Source organism: Brassica napus, chromosome A9 (genome assembly GCF_020379485.1).
Source record: "Brassica napus cultivar Da-Ae chromosome A9, Da-Ae, whole genome shotgun sequence".
Taxonomy (NCBI): Eukaryota; Viridiplantae; Streptophyta; class Magnoliopsida; order Brassicales; family Brassicaceae; genus Brassica; species Brassica napus.
Genome location: NC_063442.1, coordinates 9406866 through 9428937, shown reverse-complemented (window position 1 = coordinate 9428937; position 22072 = coordinate 9406866). Strand labels below are relative to the sequence as shown.

At 33.4% G+C, this 22072-nt stretch overlaps 4 protein-coding genes across 4 annotated transcripts; 1 reads left to right on the top strand and 3 right to left on the bottom strand.

The window, feature by feature from the left end:
- Nucleotides 1-2129: 2129 nt before the first annotated feature.
- LOC111197758 (NADH dehydrogenase (ubiquinone) complex I, assembly factor 6-like) lies at nucleotides 2130-3789 on the bottom strand. The gene is made up of 2 exons (XM_022692446.2): nucleotides 3567-3789; nucleotides 2130-3220 (listed from the first exon to the last, which is right to left on the bottom strand). Exon 2 carries the CDS (start codon nucleotides 3183-3185, stop codon nucleotides 2268-2270), a length of 918 nt encoding a protein of 305 aa, XP_022548167.1. The 5' UTR covers nucleotides 3186-3220; nucleotides 3567-3789; the 3' UTR covers nucleotides 2130-2267.
- A 2553-nt stretch (nucleotides 3790-6342) lies between these two features.
- On the top strand, nucleotides 6343-9304 carry LOC125577835 (hsp70-Hsp90 organizing protein 2-like). Its single transcript, XM_048739774.1, has 7 exons — nucleotides 6343-7351; nucleotides 7878-8166; nucleotides 8243-8328; nucleotides 8419-8642; nucleotides 8735-8801; nucleotides 8879-8938; nucleotides 9028-9304. Exons 1-7 carry the CDS (start codon nucleotides 6488-6490, stop codon nucleotides 9139-9141), a joined length of 1704 nt encoding a protein of 567 aa, XP_048595731.1. The 5' UTR covers nucleotides 6343-6487; the 3' UTR covers nucleotides 9142-9304.
- A 43-nt stretch (nucleotides 9305-9347) lies between these two features.
- Nucleotides 9348-12319, bottom strand: LOC125577834 (elongation factor G, chloroplastic). The gene is made up of 3 exons (XM_048739773.1): nucleotides 11846-12319; nucleotides 9750-11680; nucleotides 9348-9659 (listed from the first exon to the last, which is right to left on the bottom strand). Exons 1-3 carry the CDS (start codon nucleotides 12072-12074, stop codon nucleotides 9492-9494), a joined length of 2328 nt encoding a protein of 775 aa, XP_048595730.1. The 5' UTR covers nucleotides 12075-12319; the 3' UTR covers nucleotides 9348-9491.
- A 5703-nt stretch (nucleotides 12320-18022) lies between these two features.
- LOC106366546 (pectinesterase inhibitor 10-like) lies at nucleotides 18023-19104 on the bottom strand. Its single transcript, XM_013806158.3, has one exon. It carries the CDS (start codon nucleotides 18923-18925, stop codon nucleotides 18263-18265), a length of 663 nt encoding a protein of 220 aa, XP_013661612.1. The 5' UTR covers nucleotides 18926-19104; the 3' UTR covers nucleotides 18023-18262.
- Nucleotides 19105-22072: the final 2968 nt, after the last annotated feature.

The window sequence follows — 22072 nt, the reverse complement described above, 5'->3', positions numbered from 1 at the left end:
TACTACAAATTTGTATGAATCTCCAAATACTCTTCAATCTTCGGATAGTCCTAGTGTTCTAATCATATCAGTTCAGTTAGTTAAGTTCGATTTAACAGGTCTACAAAAAAACTTCAGTTTTTAATTCGGTTTCGGTTATTTTTCTTTTTTTTTTAATTCCACAAAACAATAATGAAATAAATATAACTGAAACTTTACTGTTAGTCATAATTGGAATTAGTGTTAATCAAACTGAACCGATCTACCCAGTTAACCAAAAAAATTTAAACGAAGCAACCAAACTAACTGAAATTATCTGAATTTTTAACCGAATATTATCGAAACCAATAACTTTGATTAATTTTAGTAAAAAAATTAAAACCGAACTGAACTGATTTTTTCCGGTTCAATTTGGCAATACTTTGGTCGAACCGAACTACCTGAATTCCAAACTACCCGATCCGAACTATCTTAACCCACATACCTAGTCTTATCGACTGTTACTCATGTTCCTGATGCATTCAAGCTTTAGGAATCACTACAATGAGATTATTTGTTAAAAAGGAGTCTTTAAACACAGGCTTGAAGATGATATCACCAACTGCAAACAAAATGATCAATTAGTCATTGAGTATTATGGTCGGCTTTCAAAGCTCTGAGTTACTACTGCTAATATGTGTACTTGTTCTACATTACAGCAATCGAGAAAGAACGAGAGGATGCTCAAATCCACAAGTTTCTTTTCGGCTTTGACGAAACTCATTTTGCTATCATTCGGTCTTAGATAATTGATGAAGAACCTCTTCCCCATTTAAATTCTATCTACTCTCGTGTTATACGAGCTGAACAAACTATCTCTACAATGCGTGTGAAAAAGATAAATAAATGAAGTTATATGCTTTTTTGTTCAAACAGAGTCTTCAACACCTTTTCACCATTGGCTGATGCTGCTACTAATCAATGAAGTTGAATTCAAATTGTTTTTGTTCACATTGCAATCACAAGGGTATGATACGATTGAGTGTTTTCTTCTACATGGTTATCCAAATCAGTTTCTGGAACAGCAACAACAACAACAGTCTTCTCCGTTGACCTTTTTACAATTAAGATGGTCAACAAAAGTACATATGTTGGTATTTGAAAATATTTTTTGGCCTTCACAATTATTAAACACATTAGAAGCTCCAAGCACATGCTTGAACAAGCTTATAGTGAGAACCGGTTTCCTAACTACAAGTATGAGTAAATTTTTAGAATTAAAAATTAGACATGCTTTGTATGCATAGTCGCTTAGATGAGGCCCAGCAATGCTTGAGTTGATGGTAACAAAGGAGTACTCTCTTGATTTTTTGCAAGCCTAAGTAAGTATATGATGTGATGAAACTCTTGAGCAAGATGTCTCAAAAACAACTACTTGGCAAATGGCAATACAGTTTCTTACGACACTCTTATCCAAGGTTGTTTTAAGTGAAAAAGTTAGATATGGGGGTGATTGGTTGAACTGTAACTGTAGAATTTAAAATGTAGAATTTTTTTATTTAGGTGATGTACCTTTAAAATTGATTGCTAGAGTAATATATTTTATACATCCAAAAAGATTGGGCTTTAGAAAATAAAGCTTTTACATCTTTTTATTTTTATCTTTTGGGTATAGCTTTAGAAAATAAGATAAATCATGATTGATGATTTAAAAGTTGTAGATTAATATTAAAGTCAGCTTCTACAACTCAACCAATCACCACTATACTCAAAAAAAATTCAGACAAATGGATTCTCATGGTTCGGCTGCCAATTTTAGGACCTGCAACATTTTGTTATATGGTCTTTCTACTAACAGGAAGATTGAGTAGTAAGCAATGGTTGTATTTACTAATTAGTGTGGGAAGCAAGAGTGGCATGGATCTTGATATTATATGAAGCGATGCTGGTAATATGGATAATGCTTAGAATTTGTTCTGTGGCCTCACATTCAATGGATTTGAGTACGATGTTGTATCATATTCATACACTACAATGATCCCAGGCTTTTGTAGGAAACATGAATCCATGAAAATGGGCTTCTTCAACTATAACATATTGTTTTTTTTCAAAAAAAAACTATAACATATTGTACACTTTTATGTAACTGTGTATATTATCTGAAAGCAAAAGAAATGAAACAAATTCTTTTATTTTGTATCCAATCCATCACTGTTTGTATTATTACAAGGCAAAAATACAAACAAACTGGAACAGTTTTGTAATAATGTCTTTAAAACCAGAAAAAAAAAACATAGACATGAAGTTTCTCAGAACGTAGATCTCCATGAATACCACTTGAGTCTAACCTGAAACCAAAGAGGAGGAACACCAAGAACTCCTCTCTGCATCCTCGGATCAAACACATCGAAATGTACTTTACTCAACGAATCCAGAAGAACCTGTACCGGAACAGAATGAAGCAGAACCGGTTTAGCTTCTGCAGGAACTTTTCCCGCCAGCTCACGAGCTTTCAAGATATGCACATTGGCAACAGATGCAATCTCAAACACTACATTGCATAGCCCTTCTCTTGAATCATTATCCAAAAGGATCTCTGACCGTCCACCATGTTTCACAAACAGCCCGTGCTTCTCAGCGAGTTCCACAGGGATGTAATTGTGGTGACGGTTTCTAGTACAATGGTAAGGCAACGACTTCAGCAGCAAGACAAGACCACTGGCTTTACCGATGTGTGAAGCTGCGTGGTCCGCTGCTGTTGAACTAATCCCGCCAGCTTGGAGTGTATTATACAGAAGGGTCGAAACCGTATCTTCAGCGTACTTCTCAAGCTCCTCAACACTCTCTGGTATATCATCAGCTTCTCTCTGAGCATCTTGGATTCTTGCTTCAACCGAGCGTTTAAGCCACGGTTTACTGATGCTATGCTCTGATATCGCCCAGGAGAGAGCTTGTGCAGCTGGATGGTTTACGGTTTTTTTCGTGTAGAGTTTGTCGATTGCTTCTTGCCACCAGAGTAAACGCATCAAGCCGATTTTGGGATCAGATGCAACATCCATGGCTCTTGCGGTTTCTACGTTGAAAGCGCGGAGTGCAAAGGCGGCTTTACGCATCTGAGGTGGGAGTTCAAGGAGACAGAGGTAGTGGTGGTAGTCATAGTTACGCACTTGTTGTACACAGTAAGAGAATGCTGAACGCAAACTACTCGAGCCTCGTGGTCCGTTCATCAGGTTAGCTTAAAGGGTACTTCTTTTCTCTTCTCCTGCAAACAAATTCAGACCACAAACCAGATCAGTTGATGCAAATCTGACAATGCAGCAGTAACCCAGAATCAATCTAAGAACACTAGAGCTGATTCTCTAACGATCACTAACCAAAATGAAAATAAGTCTCATTCAGGAATTAACACAAACACCTGGTGTGCAAAGCACTAGCCTTTGGTATTTGACGGAAAAGTTTGAACCTTTCAACACAATACGAGCAATACACTACCAGGAACTCCCAAGAACAAACATGAAACTACGAGTGAGATTTTACAAGCAGCCGGTTTCGAATCGCTAGAAACCATAAATGTTGTTCTGTGGTAACGAAATGAGGTAGAAACTTACCTAAACTTTAGGGAATCTGAGATCAGGGTGTCCGAATCCGAAGATCTGTCGGAACGGAATCTACCATCCGAATCAAAAATTATCGATCTTTCCACCCGAAAATGGAAATCGAACTCTGAACAATCGTGCCGGAGAGGTGTCGATTGGGCAATGTAGTCAAACGGCGTCGTTGATGTAAACAACTATCGTATGATATAATTTGAAATATCTTATTTATCATTTAAATTTGAAAATACAATGTTATTTTTTTTTAAACTGTCTGTTTTATATGTGATCAAATATTTTTATCTTGATATTATTAGTTAAAAATTGTAACTTTTAATCACTTACTATTTATTTAGAAAATTATTATTTATGTTTGAAATATATGTTTGAGATATGTCTAAGATAAACAAATATTATTTATTTATTATTTTAAATAAAAAAATAAATCTTATGTAATATTCTATTTAAAAAATAGTTATAGAAATTTGGAAAAATTATTTTTAGAGAAAAAGTGATAATTATGTCCCTTTAGACTAATTTCATATAGAGAAAAAGACCAAAATAGCACTAAATCAAGTTTTTGTTCCAAAACTAGCATTCAAGGCCAAAAGTCACAAAAATAGCACTCAAGGGGTGGGGTTTAGGGTTTAGAATTTAAGGTTTAGGGTTTAGAGTTTATGTTTTAGGGTTTAGAGTTGAGAAGTGAGGTTTTGGGGATAAGATTTCAAATTTTAAAAACTGAAAAAATTTAAATTTTTCAAAAGATAAAATGCTATTTTAGTCATTTTAGTTTTTGAGTGCTATTTTTGTGATATAAACTTAGAAAGGTGCTATTTTGGAGATTTGCCCTTTCATATATTTTATGTCACATTAGGCTAATTATTTCAAAATGGCAATAATGCCCTTAAAATTGTAATTTTTAAATATAATAAATAATGGGTTCGATAAAGTGGGATCCATCGATCCAAAATTACAAGGTCGAACGGATCGATCGATCCTGATCATTATGCAGAATAAAAAAATGTGGAGCATATACTTATCGACTTGGTCCATTTCACTCGATCGGCAAAGGTCAATTTCATACAGATTGACCGATCTTGAATTATAGACCGATCGATCCTATGCCCATGTAAGTATTCCAAAGCGATTTTCTGTTTTGTTTGGTTATATCAGATTTGATTCCCACTTGATTTGAACCGACCAACCACGATTTCAACTCTTTAAACTCGATTTCTTTATGATGAAACCCATAATTTCTCATCTCCTTCACGAACAAAGAGAAAAAAAATCAAAGTCTCACGTTCATAAACCCTAACTCACTCAATTTTACACTGATTTGGTAGAAATAATGTGAATTTTTGTGAACAATCAATGGAATATAGAAGACGGTGTGAGAAGAAGATTACCACATTTTTTTAATAAAAAATCGATTATTTCGAAATATAAAAGTGAATAGTCCCAAATATTTTGTTTCATATTTTTATGAACTGATTTCTTATCCGTAGAATACATCTAATATGTAGAAATCAGTTTCTACAGGTTTTTTGAATCATAGTAATGTGTAGATTTTGATTTCTACTTATTTTAGATTTACAGTAAATTTGTAGAAGTAGGTTTCTACGTGTTTTAGATTTATAATAATGTGTAGATTTTGATTTCAAAAGATTTTATATCGATATGTTAAGCGCGGAATGTGTATTCTAAATATTTTTAGAATACTCTTATTTACGTAGATCACGTATTCTAAACATTGTAGATTCAATGAAAAAATGGATTTCATTTTCTAGTTCGTAGAATGTCATTTTCACTCTATTTAGAACATAATCTGAAAATTATAATTTAATTTTTTTAGAACTGAAAAATACCACTAAGTTCATATAGGTATTTTATCAATAATTACTATTTTTTCAATTTTTTTGTTTGTAAAAATATTTATTAAATTTATTTTCAAAAATATTAAAGGAAATTATAAGTAAAAATGATACAAAATAGATATTAGTCTAAAAGGAAATAGTTATCATTTTTTGCTCTAAAAAACAATTTTCCCTTTAAATTTTATATAACCATTGCTCAACATAATAATAGGCAATTCTCATTTACAATCTTATTGTTGCTCTCTATCCCTTCTATTTCTAAATGAAGTTTTAAAATTAAATTTTCTTTTTCAAGATAATTGAATTTTTTGTATTCTCTAAGTAAAAATTCAATGTAGTTGACATTTACAACTAATTATATGTTAAGCTATTTTTATTAGTTAGATTAATCTTATTTAATAATATATTTAATTAACATTAAACATCACTTAAAATAAAACAGAAGAATTATCAAATAAGCATTTTTAACTTTATTTTGTAAATAAATATTAAGTTTTGTACAAAATGGAATGATTGAATTAAGAACATTTTGTTATTAATATGGTGATTACTATTTAAGAGATTTTTTTGGTTAAAATATACATATATTAAATTATATAATAATTTTAACTTTAAAATTATTATATTTATACAAAATTACTATTTTAAAACAAAATATTAATGAATTTAACTTTATAAAAAATTAATTAAATTTGTTACTAATAAGAAAAGAGATTATAAAATAAGATTAGTTCTACTGTTCTAGTTTGAAAAGTAATATTTTAGAGTATATACTTATATGAAGATATCAAACAGTTAACTACGAATATTAAAAAAAAATCTTAATATAAACCTTTATATATATCCACAAAGAAAAGTAACACATCCTTGCTCCATCCTCATATTTAGCAAACCTGTTTTTCCTTTTAAATCATTCCAGAATCTTCTTTTCTAAACAAACAATCTCGGATACTGTTGTACTCGTATCCAAACAAGTCCCAAAACCAAAACCCCATATAGTCTCCTCTCCTTCAAGGAAAGATCAAACAAACCCTAAACTCTCAGATTCAACTCAACCCAACCATGGCCGACGAAGCTAAAGCCAAAGGCAACGCCGCTTTCTCCTCCGGCGACTTCGCCTCCGCCGTCACCCACTTCACCGACGCGATCAACCTCGCTCCAACCAACCACGTCCTCTTCTCCAACCGCTCCGCCGCCCACGCCTCCCTCCACCACTACGAGGAAGCTCTCTCCGACGCCAAGAAGACCGTCGAGCTCAAACCGGACTGGGCCAAGGGCTACAGCCGCCTCGGCGCCGCTCACCTGGGTCTGAACCACCACGAGGAGGCCGTGGAGGCGTACTCCAAGGGGCTCGAGATCGATCCGAGCAACGAGGCGTTGAAGTCGGGCTTAGCTGACGCGTCGAGGTCACGCGCCGCTCCTCCGCCGAATCCGTTCGGGGATGCGTTCAAGGGGCCCGAGATGTGGGCCAAGCTGACGGCGGATCCGTCGACGAGGGGGTTCTTGAAGCAGCCTGATTTCGTCAACATGATGCAGGAGATCCAGAGGAACCCGAGCAGTCTTAATCTCTACTTGAAGGACCAGAGGGTGATGCAGTCTCTTGGGGTTTTGTTGAATGTTCAGTTCAGGACTCAGACTGGTGATGAAGCTGAGGGGGCTCAGGAGGAGGATGAGATGGTTGTGAATGAGCCTGTGGTTGAGAAGAAGCGTGAGCCGGAGCCTGAGCCTGAGCCGGAGGTTGCGGAGGAGAAGGAGAAGAAGGAGAGGAGGGAGAAGGCTTTGAAGGAGAAAGAGATGGGGAACGCTGCGTATAAGAAGAAGGACTTTGAAACTGCTATCAAGCATTACTCCACGGCTATGGAGATTGATGATGAAGATATCTCTTTTATCACTAACCGTGCTGCTGTTCATCTCGAGATGGGAAAGGTATAGTCTTTATGTACATAGTCTAAATGTGAATGTGTTTTGATTGAGTATGATGAGTGCGTCAAGGTATTGTTTTTATGTATACTATAGTGATTTACTCGGTACGTTATTGATTGACTTGAGTCTGAATATGAATGTGTTTGGTTCTCTATGATAAGTGCATTGTTTTAATGTATACTATAGTGGCTTGCTTGATCAAGTTTGATTCAGTATGATAAGTGCATCAAGGTATAGTGATTTGCTTAGGACAAGGTTGAGTCTAAATATGAATGTGTTTGATTCAGTATGATAAGTGCATCAAGAGATAGTTTTTATGTACATTGATATCTTTTATATCACTAATGTGAAAGGTATAGTTTTTTTGTATGTGTATTAGTGTATTATGATTTGCTTAGGATAAGGTTGAATCTAAATGTGATTATGTTTGATTCAGTATGATGAATGCATCAAGGTATAGTTTTTATGTACATATATGTGATTTACTTGGTACGTTGTTGAGTCTAAATGTGGAATGTGTTTGATTCAGTATGATGAGTGCATCAAGGACTGTGATAAGGCTGTTGAAAGGGGTAGAGAGCTTAGGTCAGATTACAAGATGGTAGCTAAAGCTTTGACCAGGAAAGGAACAGCTCTGGGGAAGATGGCTAAAGTCTCAAAAGACTATGAACCTGTGATTGAGACTTACCAGAAAGCACTTACGGAGCACCGTAACCCAGACACGTTGAAGAGGCTGAATGAGGCAGAGAGAGCTAAGAAAGAGTTGGAGCAGCAAGAGTATTTTGATCCAGCTATTGGTGATGAGGAGCGTGAGAAAGGTAAATTGCTTTTGCAGTTATATATTTGGTTATGTGAAGAAAGTTGAACTAACATTCTCCTGTGTTTGTTATACAGGTAATCAGTTCTTCAAGGAGCAGAAGTATCCTGATGCTGTGAGACACTACACTGAAGCGATCAAAAGGAATCCAAAAGACCCGAGAGTAAGGCTGATTCATCACCATAGGTGCTTTGGTGCTGTGTATATTTGATTGTTTGAATTAACTTGTTTGCATTTTTTGAACTTGACATAGGCATACAGCAACCGAGCTGCATGTTACACAAAACTGGGGGCAATGCCCGAAGGATTGAAGGATGCGGAGAAGTGCATTGAGCTCGATCCAACATTCTCAAAGGGATACAGCAGAAAAGGTGCAGTCCAATTCTTCATGAAGGAGTATGACAATGCAATGGAAACATACCAGGAGGGTCTCAAACATGATCCTAACAATCAGGAGCTCCTAGACGGTGTTAGAAGGTATATATAGCATATGTGTAAAAATTCAGAGAGAATTATTCACTCTGTTATCTTAGTAGCCTATGTAACGTGTTGTAAACCACTTTCTGCAGATGTGTGCAACAGATCAACAAGGCAAACCGTGGTGACCTTACTCCAGAGGAGTTGAAAGAAAGACAGGTTAGATTCTAACTAACAGTTACGAAACTTGTTCCATAGAGAGAATTCTCACAGTTCCTGCTCATTCTTTTTTCCAGGCTAAGGGAATGCAAGACCCTGAGATCCAGAACATTCTCACAGATCCCGTAATGAGACAGGTAACTTAAAGCTTCTCTAGATTTCTTCTCAAGATTTGGTGGTGCTATCCATGTTGAAGTCTCACAACTTTTTTTGTTTCTTTGAATAGGTTCTGTCTGATCTCCAGGAGAATCCAGCAGCAGCACAAAAACACATGCAGAACCCGATGATCATGAACAAAATCCAAAAGCTAATCAGCTCAGGAATCGTCCAGATGAAATAAACTTAAACGCAGTGTTTTTACTTTTTGTAACTCAAATCCAAAATCGATTGTTCCCATTTTTCTGTTATAACTTTCGTCTTTTCCTATATCGATTGTGACGTGAACCTTGTCGTGATTAAATCTTGTTCTCTTTGTCTCAGTTGAATGCATCGAACTTGAATCATTCAAAGTGTTATCTACATTCCCATACTTATCTTGACATCAAAAAAAAAAAAGAGTTTTAAATATATTTGTTCTCTTCATCAAAACCAAACAAAACCAAAACTATAGAAATGATTAAACATTATCAAGATAGCACATTTGTATGTCTTCAGTGTAGTTTCTGAACATGAAAACATAATCTGTCTGACTTAAGCAGCAACTTCTTGATCCTTGGAGGAAAGCTGGTTCTGAATATGCTGAGGAACAACATCAAACTTAGCCAATTGCATTGTGTAAGAAGCACGACCTTTTGTCATCCCTCTCAATGTACTCACATACTGAAACATCTCTGCTAATGGAACCAGAGAATCTACCACCTGCAATATTACAATAACAACAATGCATCAGATTCATAAAAAAAAACAAGTTTCGGTTTTTTAATCATTCAGTTTCACAATTTTTTATACCTTGAGGCCACCGGGTTTGTCTCCAAAGCTGTTGATCTGACCTCTTCTAGAGTTAAGATCACCAATGACATCACCAAGATGTTCTTCAGGCGTAACAACTTCAACTCTCATGATAGGTTCAAGCATCCTCGGACCTGCTTTCCTCATCCCTTCACGGAAAGCTCCTCTCGCAGCAAGCTGGAAAGCTAACACGCTCGAGTCCACATCATGGTAAGATCCATCAACTAAACAAGCACGGACATCAACCACCGGAAAACCCGCAAGCACACCTGATCCCATACACTCCTCAAGCCCTTTCATGACACCTGGAATATACTCTCTTGGCACAGCTCCTCCTTTGATCTCACTCTTGAACTCGTATCCTGATCCCGCTTCCAACGGCTCGAACCGGACTGTAATATCAGCAAACTGTCCTTGTCCACCTGATTGCTTCTTGTGCGTGTACTTCACTTCAGCTACTTTGGAGATACTCTCACGGTAGTTCACTTGCGGCGCTCCAACGTTAGCCTCGACCTTGAACTCTCTTTTAAGCCTGTCGACGATGATCTCAAGATGAAGCTCTCCCATTCCTTCAATGACGGTTTGGTTCATCTCCTCATCGCGCGAAAAATGGAAAGAGGGATCTTCTTGAGCGAGCTTGATCAGTCCCGTAGCCATTTTATCAATATCCGCTTTCGTTTTGGGCTCGATCGCCACCTTGATGACGGGATCAGGGAAGTCCATACGTTCAAGGACAACAGGGCTTTCCGGATCACTCAATGTTTCACCAGTGATTGTATCTTTGAGACCAGCGAGAGCCACAATGTCTCCCGTTAACGCTACTTTAACATCTTCTCTGCTGTTTGCGTGCATCTCCAAAAGCCTTCCAATTCTCTCCTTCTTTCCTTTGTTAGCGTTCAGCACGTAAGAGCCAGCTGTGAGCTTCCCTGAGTAGACTCTCACAAACGTAAGAGAGCCAACAAAAGGATCACTCATGATCTTGAACGCTAACCCAGCGAACGGCTCCTCATCATCCGGTTTCCGGACAATGGTAACTTCCGGGTTCTCAGGGTCTGTTCCATTCATGGGAGGAACTTCAACTGGAGAAGGAAGATAGTCAACCACAGCATCAAGCAACGGCTGCACACCTTTGTTCTTAAAGGCTGAGCCACAGAGAATAGGCACAAACTTCCCAGTGATGGTTCCTTTCCTCACCAATCTCTTCACCGTGGCCTCGTCAGGCTCAACTCCTTCTAAATAATTCTCCATGACCTCATCATCCAAATCAACAATCAGCTCCATCATCGCCGCCCTATACTCTTGAGCCAACTCTTCAAGATCAGCTGGAATATCCTCGTAATTAAACTTGGCACCAAGCTCTTCTCCAGACCAAACTATAGCCTTCATCCTCACGAGATCAACCACACCTTTAAACGAATCTTCAGCACCAATAGGTATCTGAAGCACCAAGGGCTTAGCACCGAGATTAGTCACAATCATGTCCCTAGTCCTGAAAAAGTTAGCTCCAAGACGGTCCATCTTGTTCACAAAGCAGATCCTAGGCACACCGTATTTATCAGCTTGTCTCCACACAGTCTCGGACTGAGGCTCAACGCCAGCAACACTGTCGAACAAGCATATAGCTCCGTCGAGAACTCTCAGAGCACGTTCGACTTCAAGAGTGAAATCCACGTGTCCGGGAGTATCGATGATGTTGATCCTGTGCTTGTCCCAGAACGTGGTGGTTGCAGCTGAGGTAATGGTGATTCCTCTCTCTTGCTCTTGCTCCATCCAATCCATTGTGGCTGTTCCTTCGTGGACTTCGCCGATCTTGTAGTTTCTTCCTGTGTAGTAGAGAATCCTCTCCGTTGTTGTAGTCTTTCCAGCGTCTATGTGAGCCATGATGCCAATGTTTCTGTAGTCTTTAAGCGGCACGGCGCGCTTCCCCTCTCCTAAGTAACAATAGAAACACTACAGAGTGAGCAACTAAACACTTCTCAGAGGCATTTTAACGAACACTTAGAAGGCATACATGCAATTTCAAGCACTTTACGAAGAAAATGGAAATGGGTAAGCGAAAGATTAAAGCTTTCGAAGAGAGAGCATAGAGAATAGACCTTCGGCGGCGGCGAAGACAGAGAATTGTTTCTTTCGGTGTACTAGCTTTGAAGAGCCAAGCCCAATACGAGCTTTACCGAGAAGATGAGAAAGAGAAGCGCGAGGAGGAAGACCGAGAAAGGTAGAACGATGATGAGACAGAGGAGTGAGAACAGGGCGTCTCTGTGACCCATTGAGATTACAAACCAACGAGCTAGAACTCGAGATTCTCAGAGCATCCGCCGCCATTGTTATCGCTTTGGGTACTCGTCAAACTCTCGCTTCTTCTTCTTCTTCTCTCTTGCTATCAATGTGGTGGTCACTCACTCTTTGGGATAACGTATTGTTCGTGTGGCTTGGGTAGGGGATAACGAAGCCTTTTGGGCTATGCGTTTGCGTGGTTCGCTTCGGCACCGTTAGATAAAATAATAGTTATTTTATTTTTATATGGTTCTAAAATTTTATGAAGGGTTTTATTGGTTGAAATGGATAAGGCGATACGTCACCTTGTAATCTAAACTGCGTTTTGAGCAATGAACATAGCTAGCATACAGTGTTTTTTTTTTGATGATCCAGATATACGGACCTCTCACTTAGTCCGACTATCCCACCGCGTTCAATCAGAACTGGCAAGGAAAGTCCTAGAAATCAAACGGAAACCATATTAAATCCGCTGTGGTCGGGACTCGAACTCGTGATGACGGGCACTTCAGCCGAGGTTCATTTACCACCAAACCACGAGAGTATTAGAAATATAAATATAATTACATGTTCTTACGAAAGTATTTAATATTTAAAAAAAAAATATTTTCAATTTTCATGGAAACTAGAAATATCATATCGATTTAACTTCTACTTTTAGATTATATTTGGAGCTGCACTAGACATAAATAAGAAGATAGACATGACGGCCATCATAAAAATTTGTAAATTGATCTTTGGAGATTAGTTTCTTTTTATGGATGAGAAATTGCTATGTTGGTCTATGTCAAAAATTGATTTTTCTTTGCTGCGAAATTACTAGTTCCATATATGTGAATCCATGTTTACGGTTTATTTAAAAACCTAAAAATTTATCTGTAGCTTTCACTACATTTTTTAGATTAGTCTTGGTCGTTTCATAGACGCGGAATATCCTATGTTAAGCAAAAAGATTAGTTTCTTTAATATTAGTAATATATATATATATATATATATATATATATATATATATATATATATATATATATATATATATATATATATATATATATATATATGGAACCAACCATCATTTGAAGTCCATATGAATGCGGAACTACAAATTAAGTTTGCAAAGTCTAATGAGTCTGTTTAAGTTGATGAAAAAAAAATGTTATGCATGCATGCATATAGTATTGTATTTAGAATATACAAAATTGTAACTTTTGGATACTAAATAAATCATTGAAAATATAGTTTTGGATACTAAAATATTCAAATTGGATTTGAAATAGTTCACTCGGATCGCTTTTATCAAATCTGCATTTTTTTAATAGAGAAATTTTGAATTTTTATCTATTTATATAATAAAGTTTCAAATTGTTTTGATTCGAGTACTTTGGGTATGTCCCGGGGAAGCTATCAAAATATTATGGTATATTGATAAAACTATGGGCTTCGTTTAGCTTGTTCATTAAACCCAAAATAATCTGACAATTTTTTTTCACCATTTTTATTTTATTACTAGATGTTATACATGTATATACGGACATAATATTTTTACAAATACTTATTAATTATGTCTTATTAATTCAAAAACTCACATATTAGATCTATTTTCAAAAATCTTTATAGACAAATATTTTTAGTTGATTAATATTAATTATAAATAATTTTATATTTTAATTTTATAATAAAAAGTATTATTTTTGGATAACAACACAATATATAAAAAAATTGTATTCTTTTAAAAAATATCTTTTGTTATATTAATTTTTAATCAGTTATCTAATATAACATGTAAACCTAATATTATTAATATAAATTATTTTTAATTATATAATAAATTATATATATTATTCATTAACGGTATATACGATATTAACCACTTGAACTTCTAACGCGAGAGCTCGAATGCGAAAAATCAATTCGCAAATAATAGTATAGATTATAATAGAAGTACCATTAAAAATAACATTTAGGTCATGTGTTTTTACATAAATGTTATTGAAGTTATATCTTTTTATATAATCTTTATTAATGGTGTTTTAGTATTTTTACACCAAACAAAATCATTTTTTTCTTTTTCTTCTATTTGGTCATGCAGTTTTGACTTATTTAACATATCATTTTATTCGTTTTAATATCTAAAATAGATATTATGAGCATTCAACACCTTGCATATCTAAACTATTAAAAGTGAAGTACATATGGAAATTAGCCCTTAATTATATTTGTTAATTACAAGTTGTGCCACTTAGTTTTTACTTAAAAAGATTAATCAAATTAAGAGAATATTCGTAATATATTACCAACTTAAATGCAAGCCAATGAATGCTAAACATTTAAACGCAATTTTAACCTCACCAGTCACCACCACATTATGTATGGATCGGGCCCATTTAGTTAAATTTCACGTGAGTTATAAAATTATATTGCTAACTATTCAGTTAGTATACTTTTTGCATATATTATCGTCCACTTTGACATTTTTTACATGTCAACTGAACATTATCTTTTAAACTCTATTGAACATTATATATTCTGTATTTTTTTATACATACCTATAGTACACAATAGAACTTTCCTATTTTAAAGTGTTTATTACATTTTACATTTATTTTTTCACTCTTACTAATTACTTCACTAATTTATATAATTATAAAAATTTAAGATCATTTATTTTACGTTTTAACATAATAATTTTACAGGTTTGAATGAAACTGCTTCATTCATGACAAAAATTCAAACATGTTAACAAATAGTTTTCATTTATTTACATATCATTTAGATATGAATATTCAAATATACATACATATACTTACCGGTTTTTTGGGTATCAGATTTTAAAATTAAACTCCATTTAAATATTATAAATTTACGGATGAGGTTTAAGTCAAATTCTTCCGGATCCGGTTAGGTTTGCAGGAACCTAAAAATATATATATATCTTTTTCTTATTAAAGGAGGAGCATTGATAGAAATAAATCTTGGCATCATGTGTTTATTACATGAGTGTCATTTCATAGGTGTCATCACCACATGCACTATCACTTACTTTTTAAAAAAAAACCCTTTATCAACTATAATAATTACAAACAAATGTCATTGGTCATTACATTATACAATATGATTTCGGATTTCAAAAATAACCTTGATTACATTCCGATTTCAAAAGGGATTATGTCTATGGTAAGTCATTTACACTTGATTATATTCCAATTTCAAAAAAAAAAAAACGGGAATTTAACTAAGGCAGCATATTAACTCCTTCTTATGAGAGACTTTATGGTATGTTCAAAAATTTGAAATTGTTTCATTTAAATAAGGCAACAAAATAAGTGTTTCTTTAAACGTGGTACAACGTATTCAAGGCATAATGTCAAATCGTTTATCATAATGTACATATCACTTAATGCTTCAAAATGTTGAGGAAACACAATTGAATTGTTAACGTATTCAAGGAAACAAATTCAAAGAATTGAAAGACTTACACCTTAACAGATAGGGGAATATTTATGATATATTTTTTGCGTGACCATCACTGATTTCCTTTACCTATTTCACGTCCAGGCATCACGCAATTTACATTGATGGGTTTTCCAAAATTATCTTCAACCCCATTGGTGTTCCCGAAATTGATGCTTTACGATTGAGGTAATACATGCATTCACATATTTTGTTAAATAATGTTTTTAATTTCTCTAGATGATCTCTTTGCTTGCTCATAATAGGATTGCAAACGAAGACTTTTGAAGGCATTATTGACAGCAGTTATTTTGTCTCTATTTTTTATTTTTTTTTTGTTTTTTTATACATTGTTCTTTTTATATTTTATTAGACTATTGCTTATGTTTCATTTAATATTATATTTATAATTTATCCGTATGCAAACAAATATACAATTTAATTTTAAAGTCCATCGCATATAAATTTATATTGACATACTAAAATTCTTAGCTATAATCCGTACTTTCTTACATATATTTTCTTACTATGACTTTAACTTTTGTTATATCTACATATTAAAAGTTATAATACTTTAAAAATCTCCTCGCTCCGCGCAGTGCGCGGGTTATCACCTAGTAAATTATTAAAACAGAAGTACAAATTTGAATTGACCATGATTTTTCTTAAATATTTACAATCTAATGTCACCGATAATTTTCTACACTTTTCTTAATTATTAGTAAACTTTCACGCCATATTACATAGAAAATAATAAGCCCATTAATGTTTGATTACCCACTAATAACATCTGTATTTTTTCTTAAACCATAAAATGGATTCCATCTTTCATTGCACCACAATCCTAATCTCTGCATAAAATCGTTTATCTATATTAGTAAACCAGTGGAAGCACCCTAGCCTATTGGTTAAAGTTTAAAAGCTTCTACACCCAGAGCCATTCATTGTGGTCGCATGTTTCGGTGAGAGCCTTTCCATCGAGGATATCGTACATGCAGAACCGTTTGTGGTTTCAAGTGTTTCGGGGAGAGCTTCATCGTGGAATCATTATTCGTGGAGCTGCTCATCAATATCGCATATGTTGCAGGTAGTTGATCATCATATGTATTAGATTTAAAGATTATATGACGATGTAATGTGTTACCCAGCGTTAAAAAGAATATTAGTAAACCAAAAGTTTTAAATCAAGTGTCAACATCTAATTAAATTAACATTAAAATTTCATTAGAAATTTTTTTAGTAAATGTAATTGATGAGAACATCACTAAACCAGATTATAGATGTAACATGAATTAGATACAATTTAAAAAACATTTGGTTTAAGTTTGTATTAATTGTAACTTATTTCAATTTTTTTTCAAACAAAAAAATCAATGATTTAATATATTTCCTATGGATTTAGTTGGACATAAAATTAAAACAAGAATTAACAAATTTCCTATAGAGGTGGTATATTCAAAACTGTTAAGAAATCAAATATGTATTCCTAAAATAATTGAATATCTTACTAACTTAACATTACAAACCCCTAAATTAACCTATCACATTAGTAATGATAATATATATACTTCCAAAAAACACTTTACTATAGTATGCATTGTAAATCTTTATCATAATCTTAAAATTTAAAATGTTATGGAATCTATTGTCTATCGAATTCGCTATAAAATTGTTTTGCTCAAAAATACATTAAACAAATATTTAATAGTGGCAACCTAAATATATATATATATATATTCAATCATATAAAAAAGATAGATAAATGTTAAATTAAACACATGTGCTAGGCCTGGGACTTCGGATATTCGGATCGGGTTCAGGTAAGATCCATTTGGGTCCGGGTCTTTCAGATAAATGAATTATCTACCCAATAGGTACTTGGTAGATGTTGGTTCAGGTTTCGGGTCGGATACCACCAGTTCCGGGTACCTATTTATTATGTAAATCATATATATATTTACTAAATAAAATAATTTATGTTTAAATTGAAGTGGTTCAGTGGTTACATGCTCTATTTTTAGTATGGTCAACTGGGGTTCGAGTCCCTAAAATGTCAATTTTATAAAAAAAATTAATATTGAAATACTATATATATTTACAATATAGAAGAATTCATATAAGTTGGAGTAGTCTGGTGGTAACATTGCCAATTTTCTATCTAACTAACTCGGGTTCAAGTTGTGTTGATGACACTTTTTCTAATATTCTGGATTTTAGGCTATCCATTTCGGTTTAAATGGGTACCCGATCGGATTTCGGGTAATAACCGGAATCATCGACCCGATACCCACGGGTATTAAAAGTATAATAAGGCCATATCCGAAACTGAACCGAACTGGTCCATTTGGGGTAGGATCCGGTTCGGGTAAATGGTTCCGGTTGAAAGTCTCAACCCTAACCAGTAGTCTAGTAGTTTATTAAAGCATGTTTAAACTTAAATTTAGTCTATAAGAATGAAAATATCTGCGCATGTACGCATATTAAACTCTAATTTTATTATTATTATTCTAAAAATATATTATTTATTCTATACCATCCCAAAACTAAACTAACGCAAAATATACAAACCTTCATTATAAAATTATTGAAATATGTATACATGAAAATGCACAATACCTATAACAAGGTACATGGTATACATATAAACATGAAACATAAGCAATGTTAATAGAAGTTATAAAACAATTTTGTATATGATATATGAACATTTAAAAAGAAAAAAAAAAAGAGAAAGATATATGAACATTTAAAAAGAAAAAAAAAAGAGAAAGATATATGAACATTTATGATCATTTTTCATGTGTGGACGCGTACATATTAATGACAGCAAGCGCGTTGCTAGTCAGCCGAGCAACCTTTACAACATGTCGCCGAACCAAATCTTTCACGACCGCTTTGGCTCGACCATCTTGGCCGAAACCATCCATACAAGTGTCATCATCAGTGAGAGCAGCACTAACCCATGTCTCAACATCCGACATAACCATCTCAAATTTCGAACTATCCTCGTAGTTGATCGACTCCAACTCTCTTATTGAATCTTGGAGTTCACTCACCGAGTCTCCAATCTCCTCCACACAATCAGCAACCGCACCCGCTTCGAAACGTGTTAGTCCACCTCTGCCGTGAGGAATGTTCTTGATGAACTTGGCTGCAGAATTGGCTGAGGAGAGGGTGAGATTGAGGGCTGTGACGGCGAGTCTTTGAGGGTTGGAATCGATTTTTAAGGCGTAAGGAGATAGAGAGATGTAGCAAAGGGTTTTGTAGTGTGTGAGGTTGCATGATGTTTTGATGTAATCTAAGTTCGTTTGATTTGAATATGTTGATGGAGTTGCTGAGCTTGTGATGAAGAGAAGAAGAGCAATGGAGAGGAAAATGATTTCGATTTGTGATAAGGTTTTCATCTTTTTGGTTCTGAAAGAGGAATGGGCCGAGGTGAAACTGATGTACATGAGTGTGTGTGTATATATAATATATTAATGTAATATAAATAACTTGTGAAAAGAAATTTGGTTGAGTATATTAATAACTCAATCATATCCAATAGGCAATAACTCATTCGATTGAAGCTAAGGTTTTTTTTTTGGGTGGGAAAGCTTATTGTCCGGTTCATATCTTTAAGGTATGCTTCTTTTTGTCCGGTTCATATATATTATTAAAATTTTATTTCCTAAAAAGCTACAACTATAAAACTAGATATTTTTTCTCTTTAAAACAGTAGAGTTTTTATTATTTAAAACAGTAGAGTGTGGAATATGGATTCCCATTTTTAAAAATTTGGAATAGTATGAAATGAAAATTCTATGAAAACGATACATGAAAATAAACTTTATTAGTTAAAATAGTTTACATTTATGTATTTGTGTCATCATACACATCAAATACTTAGTTGTCTCATATTGCCTCTTGTTTTTCACAGGAAAATAGCATATTGTCGTAAACTGGTTATAGAGATATTTTTTGACTAAAAATAAAGATATTTATTATTATTATCTTCATGCATGAAGGTTGTAAGTATCATAGTTATTTGCTGGCGTTCCTGCCTTGTGAACCTCATAATTACGTGAGAGAAGCCTGACCTTGAGGATCTTTAGTTGGTTGCATATTTGAATATGTATTGATTAGTCCAACTTGAGTTTGGTACAACCATAGGTCCATAGTTTCCATGTTAAGCTCTATCCTTTCAAAAGAAAGTAAATAATGAGTTGAATCAGAAGAGATTAATCTACGGTATAGCATAATGAAAGCTTTAAAACTGAAAAATTAGTGACCATCTCAATTTTTACTTTTAAAGATATATTTCTAAATAATTTTCTGAAAGTGTCTTAGATGTTTTTGTCCTAGCATAACCAAATGAAATATTAGTTCTAGATTTCCAGAATTTTAAAAATTGATATACTAAATTACTTATAATTTCTAAAACTCTAGATTCGACCATGTCTTTGTGATAATAAAGCCATAATCTGAATATCAATACATAGATCAGTCTCCCGCGAGAGTGTACGTTTGTACTTTATTATTTTTTTTTATTCTTGATAGTATTTGTTTACGAAAATTTTTAAATTAGAAGATTATTATATTATTGTCCATGGTAATTCTTCACTTTTGAATACGAAGCCTATAAATTGTTATGAATATTAATTTTTTTTTTAGGAATTGTACTTTTTTTTATTTTCAGTTAAACATTTCAATTCAAATCTTATCTTGTACACCTCCCGTTTCAAATTAATTGTCATTTTATGTTTTCAATGCGTTTAATTACTAATTTTTCAATGTTATCATATTTTAGTTCATTAATTAATATAATCAAATAAAATAATGTATTAGTTGAGGGTAGAAATATAAAATTTAATGATTTTTTAATTCATGTAAAAAACTTAGAACATAAAATAAAGTAAAACGGAGAGGGTAACTTTTAAAATCTTATTTTGTAAATTATTGCTTGAACTCCACAATTACAGGAGAGAAACCTGGGTTTGATGAGGAAGAGCAATTAAGGATATTTATAAATGACTAATTTTCCTTTTTTTGGTAAAAGACTACTTTTCTTTCTCATTATCTTTTTCTACTTTTCAAAGGATTACATTAATTTCCATTATAAACACAATAATTACATAGTGTATACGAGCCGAATAACTCGAACCCTCATGCTGAAGCTCAGACACGGAACACTACAAATTTTGCAATTCATCAGTGTCTAATTAAAATACTTAAAAACTTTTTTTGAAAATTTAAATACTTCAAAACTTCATCAGAAATTGTAAGATCATATTGGTATATTCCATATTATTATCAGTGTCTATTTAAAATCAACAAAATAATAAAATATCTTTGAACAAGATTAAAGAATAGTCTTACGTGAACGTGCAGTTTTGAATAAAAAAAGATTCGAAAATCAGCATCATACTATTTTAAACTCAAAGGAAACAAACACAATAGGTAGTACTATGGTTATTTATATTTGTAATCTCTCATATTAGAGATAAACAATTATGTGACTACTATAAAAACTATATATTTTTAGTTTTTGTAGGGAAATGAATTAGAAATAGTAATAAATCATTACTAGTTAAAATTATTATTAATTGTTAAAAAAATATGTGGTCTGTAAATGGTCAACAATAAAAAATAAATTATGGTATTTGCTTATATATGGTTCAATTTTTTCTTCTTGTTTAACAATTTTCTATTGAATTCTAAACTTTACAACTATGCTATTACGCAATGTCGTCAAGCGAACCTCATTTATGGTAACGTGTTGCTCGAGAATTCATCAATCTCATTTATTTTGCAATCAGTTTTTTTTTTTGCAAGAAAAATAAAAGAAAAAAAAAATATGTAAGAAACTAAGAACAATACTGTGATCTTGTTGTTATAGATGCAAAATTAGAGCATGATTAACTGTAAAACCGTTTATCCGGTTCTTTATAAAAAAATATTTTGTCTAAAAAAAGATAAAAAAAATTAAAAAGTGAATCAATCGCGAACCGCAACGTATCGGTGGAGTCCGTGAACAATGCAAAAACCCCTCCAAAATTGGTCCTTATTTTATGAAATTTTGGACCAATTTTTATGGTTTAGTGGAACCCATACATTGCTTTTTTGAAGAAACCCCCTTAAAATCCTTGCGATAATTATGGTCTTAGAATCACAAGTGATACCTAATCTGTTACATTCGTTTCCATAATGAACTAGTTGTTTCGTAGACGTAATCACGATGGCCAAAATGTTAACATCATAATTCATAAATCGTTTTTGCAGGCATATTTTATATTGGTAAAAGGTATACGAAATGTTTTTTTTTTTGCTTAAAATGGTATACTAAATGTAATAGCTATAAGTCTGATATTGGTAGGTACTCGTGAAAATATCTTTATGTTTGGTTTAAGAGAAAATTCTTTAAAAATACATAAACTAATTTATACTCCTTCCGTTCTATTAAGATAGATTTTTTTTTCTTAAAAAGTTTGTTTCATAATGATGTATTTTTTGTATTTTCTATGAAAAATTGTTAACTTCAAAAAAATTAATTGACTTTACTGAATTACTATTGGTTAAAAGTTATTAAAAATTAAAAATTACAGAAAACTATACATTTA

Excerpts from the sequence above, each read along its gene's own strand:
- LOC111197758 (XM_022692446.2), bottom strand. The coding sequence starts at position 3,185 with ATGAACGGACCACGAGGCTCGAGTAGTTTGCGTTCAGCATTCTCTTAC.
- LOC125577835 (XM_048739774.1), top strand. The coding sequence starts at position 6,488 with ATGGCCGACGAAGCTAAAGCCAAAGGCAACGCCGCTTTCTCCTCCGGC. Across the intron at positions 7,352-7,877 it reads TTCATCTCGAGATGGGAAAG|TATGATGAGTGCATCAAGGA; the intron begins GTATAGTCTTTA and ends TGTTTGATTCAG. Across the intron at positions 8,329-8,418 it reads GGAATCCAAAAGACCCGAGA|GCATACAGCAACCGAGCTGC; the intron begins GTAAGGCTGATT and ends AACTTGACATAG.
- LOC125577834 (XM_048739773.1), bottom strand. The coding sequence starts at position 12,074 with ATGGCGGCGGATGCTCTGAGAATCTCGAGTTCTAGCTCGTTGGTTTGT. Across the intron at positions 11,681-11,845 it reads TGTCTTCGCCGCCGCCGAAG|GAGAGGGGAAGCGCGCCGTG; the intron begins GTCTATTCTCTA and ends ATTGTTACTTAG. Across the intron at positions 9,660-9,749 it reads ACAAACCCGGTGGCCTCAAG|GTGGTAGATTCTCTGGTTCC; the intron begins GTATAAAAAATT and ends GTAATATTGCAG.
- LOC106366546 (XM_013806158.3), bottom strand. The coding sequence starts at position 18,925 with ATGTACATCAGTTTCACCTCGGCCCATTCCTCTTTCAGAACCAAAAAG.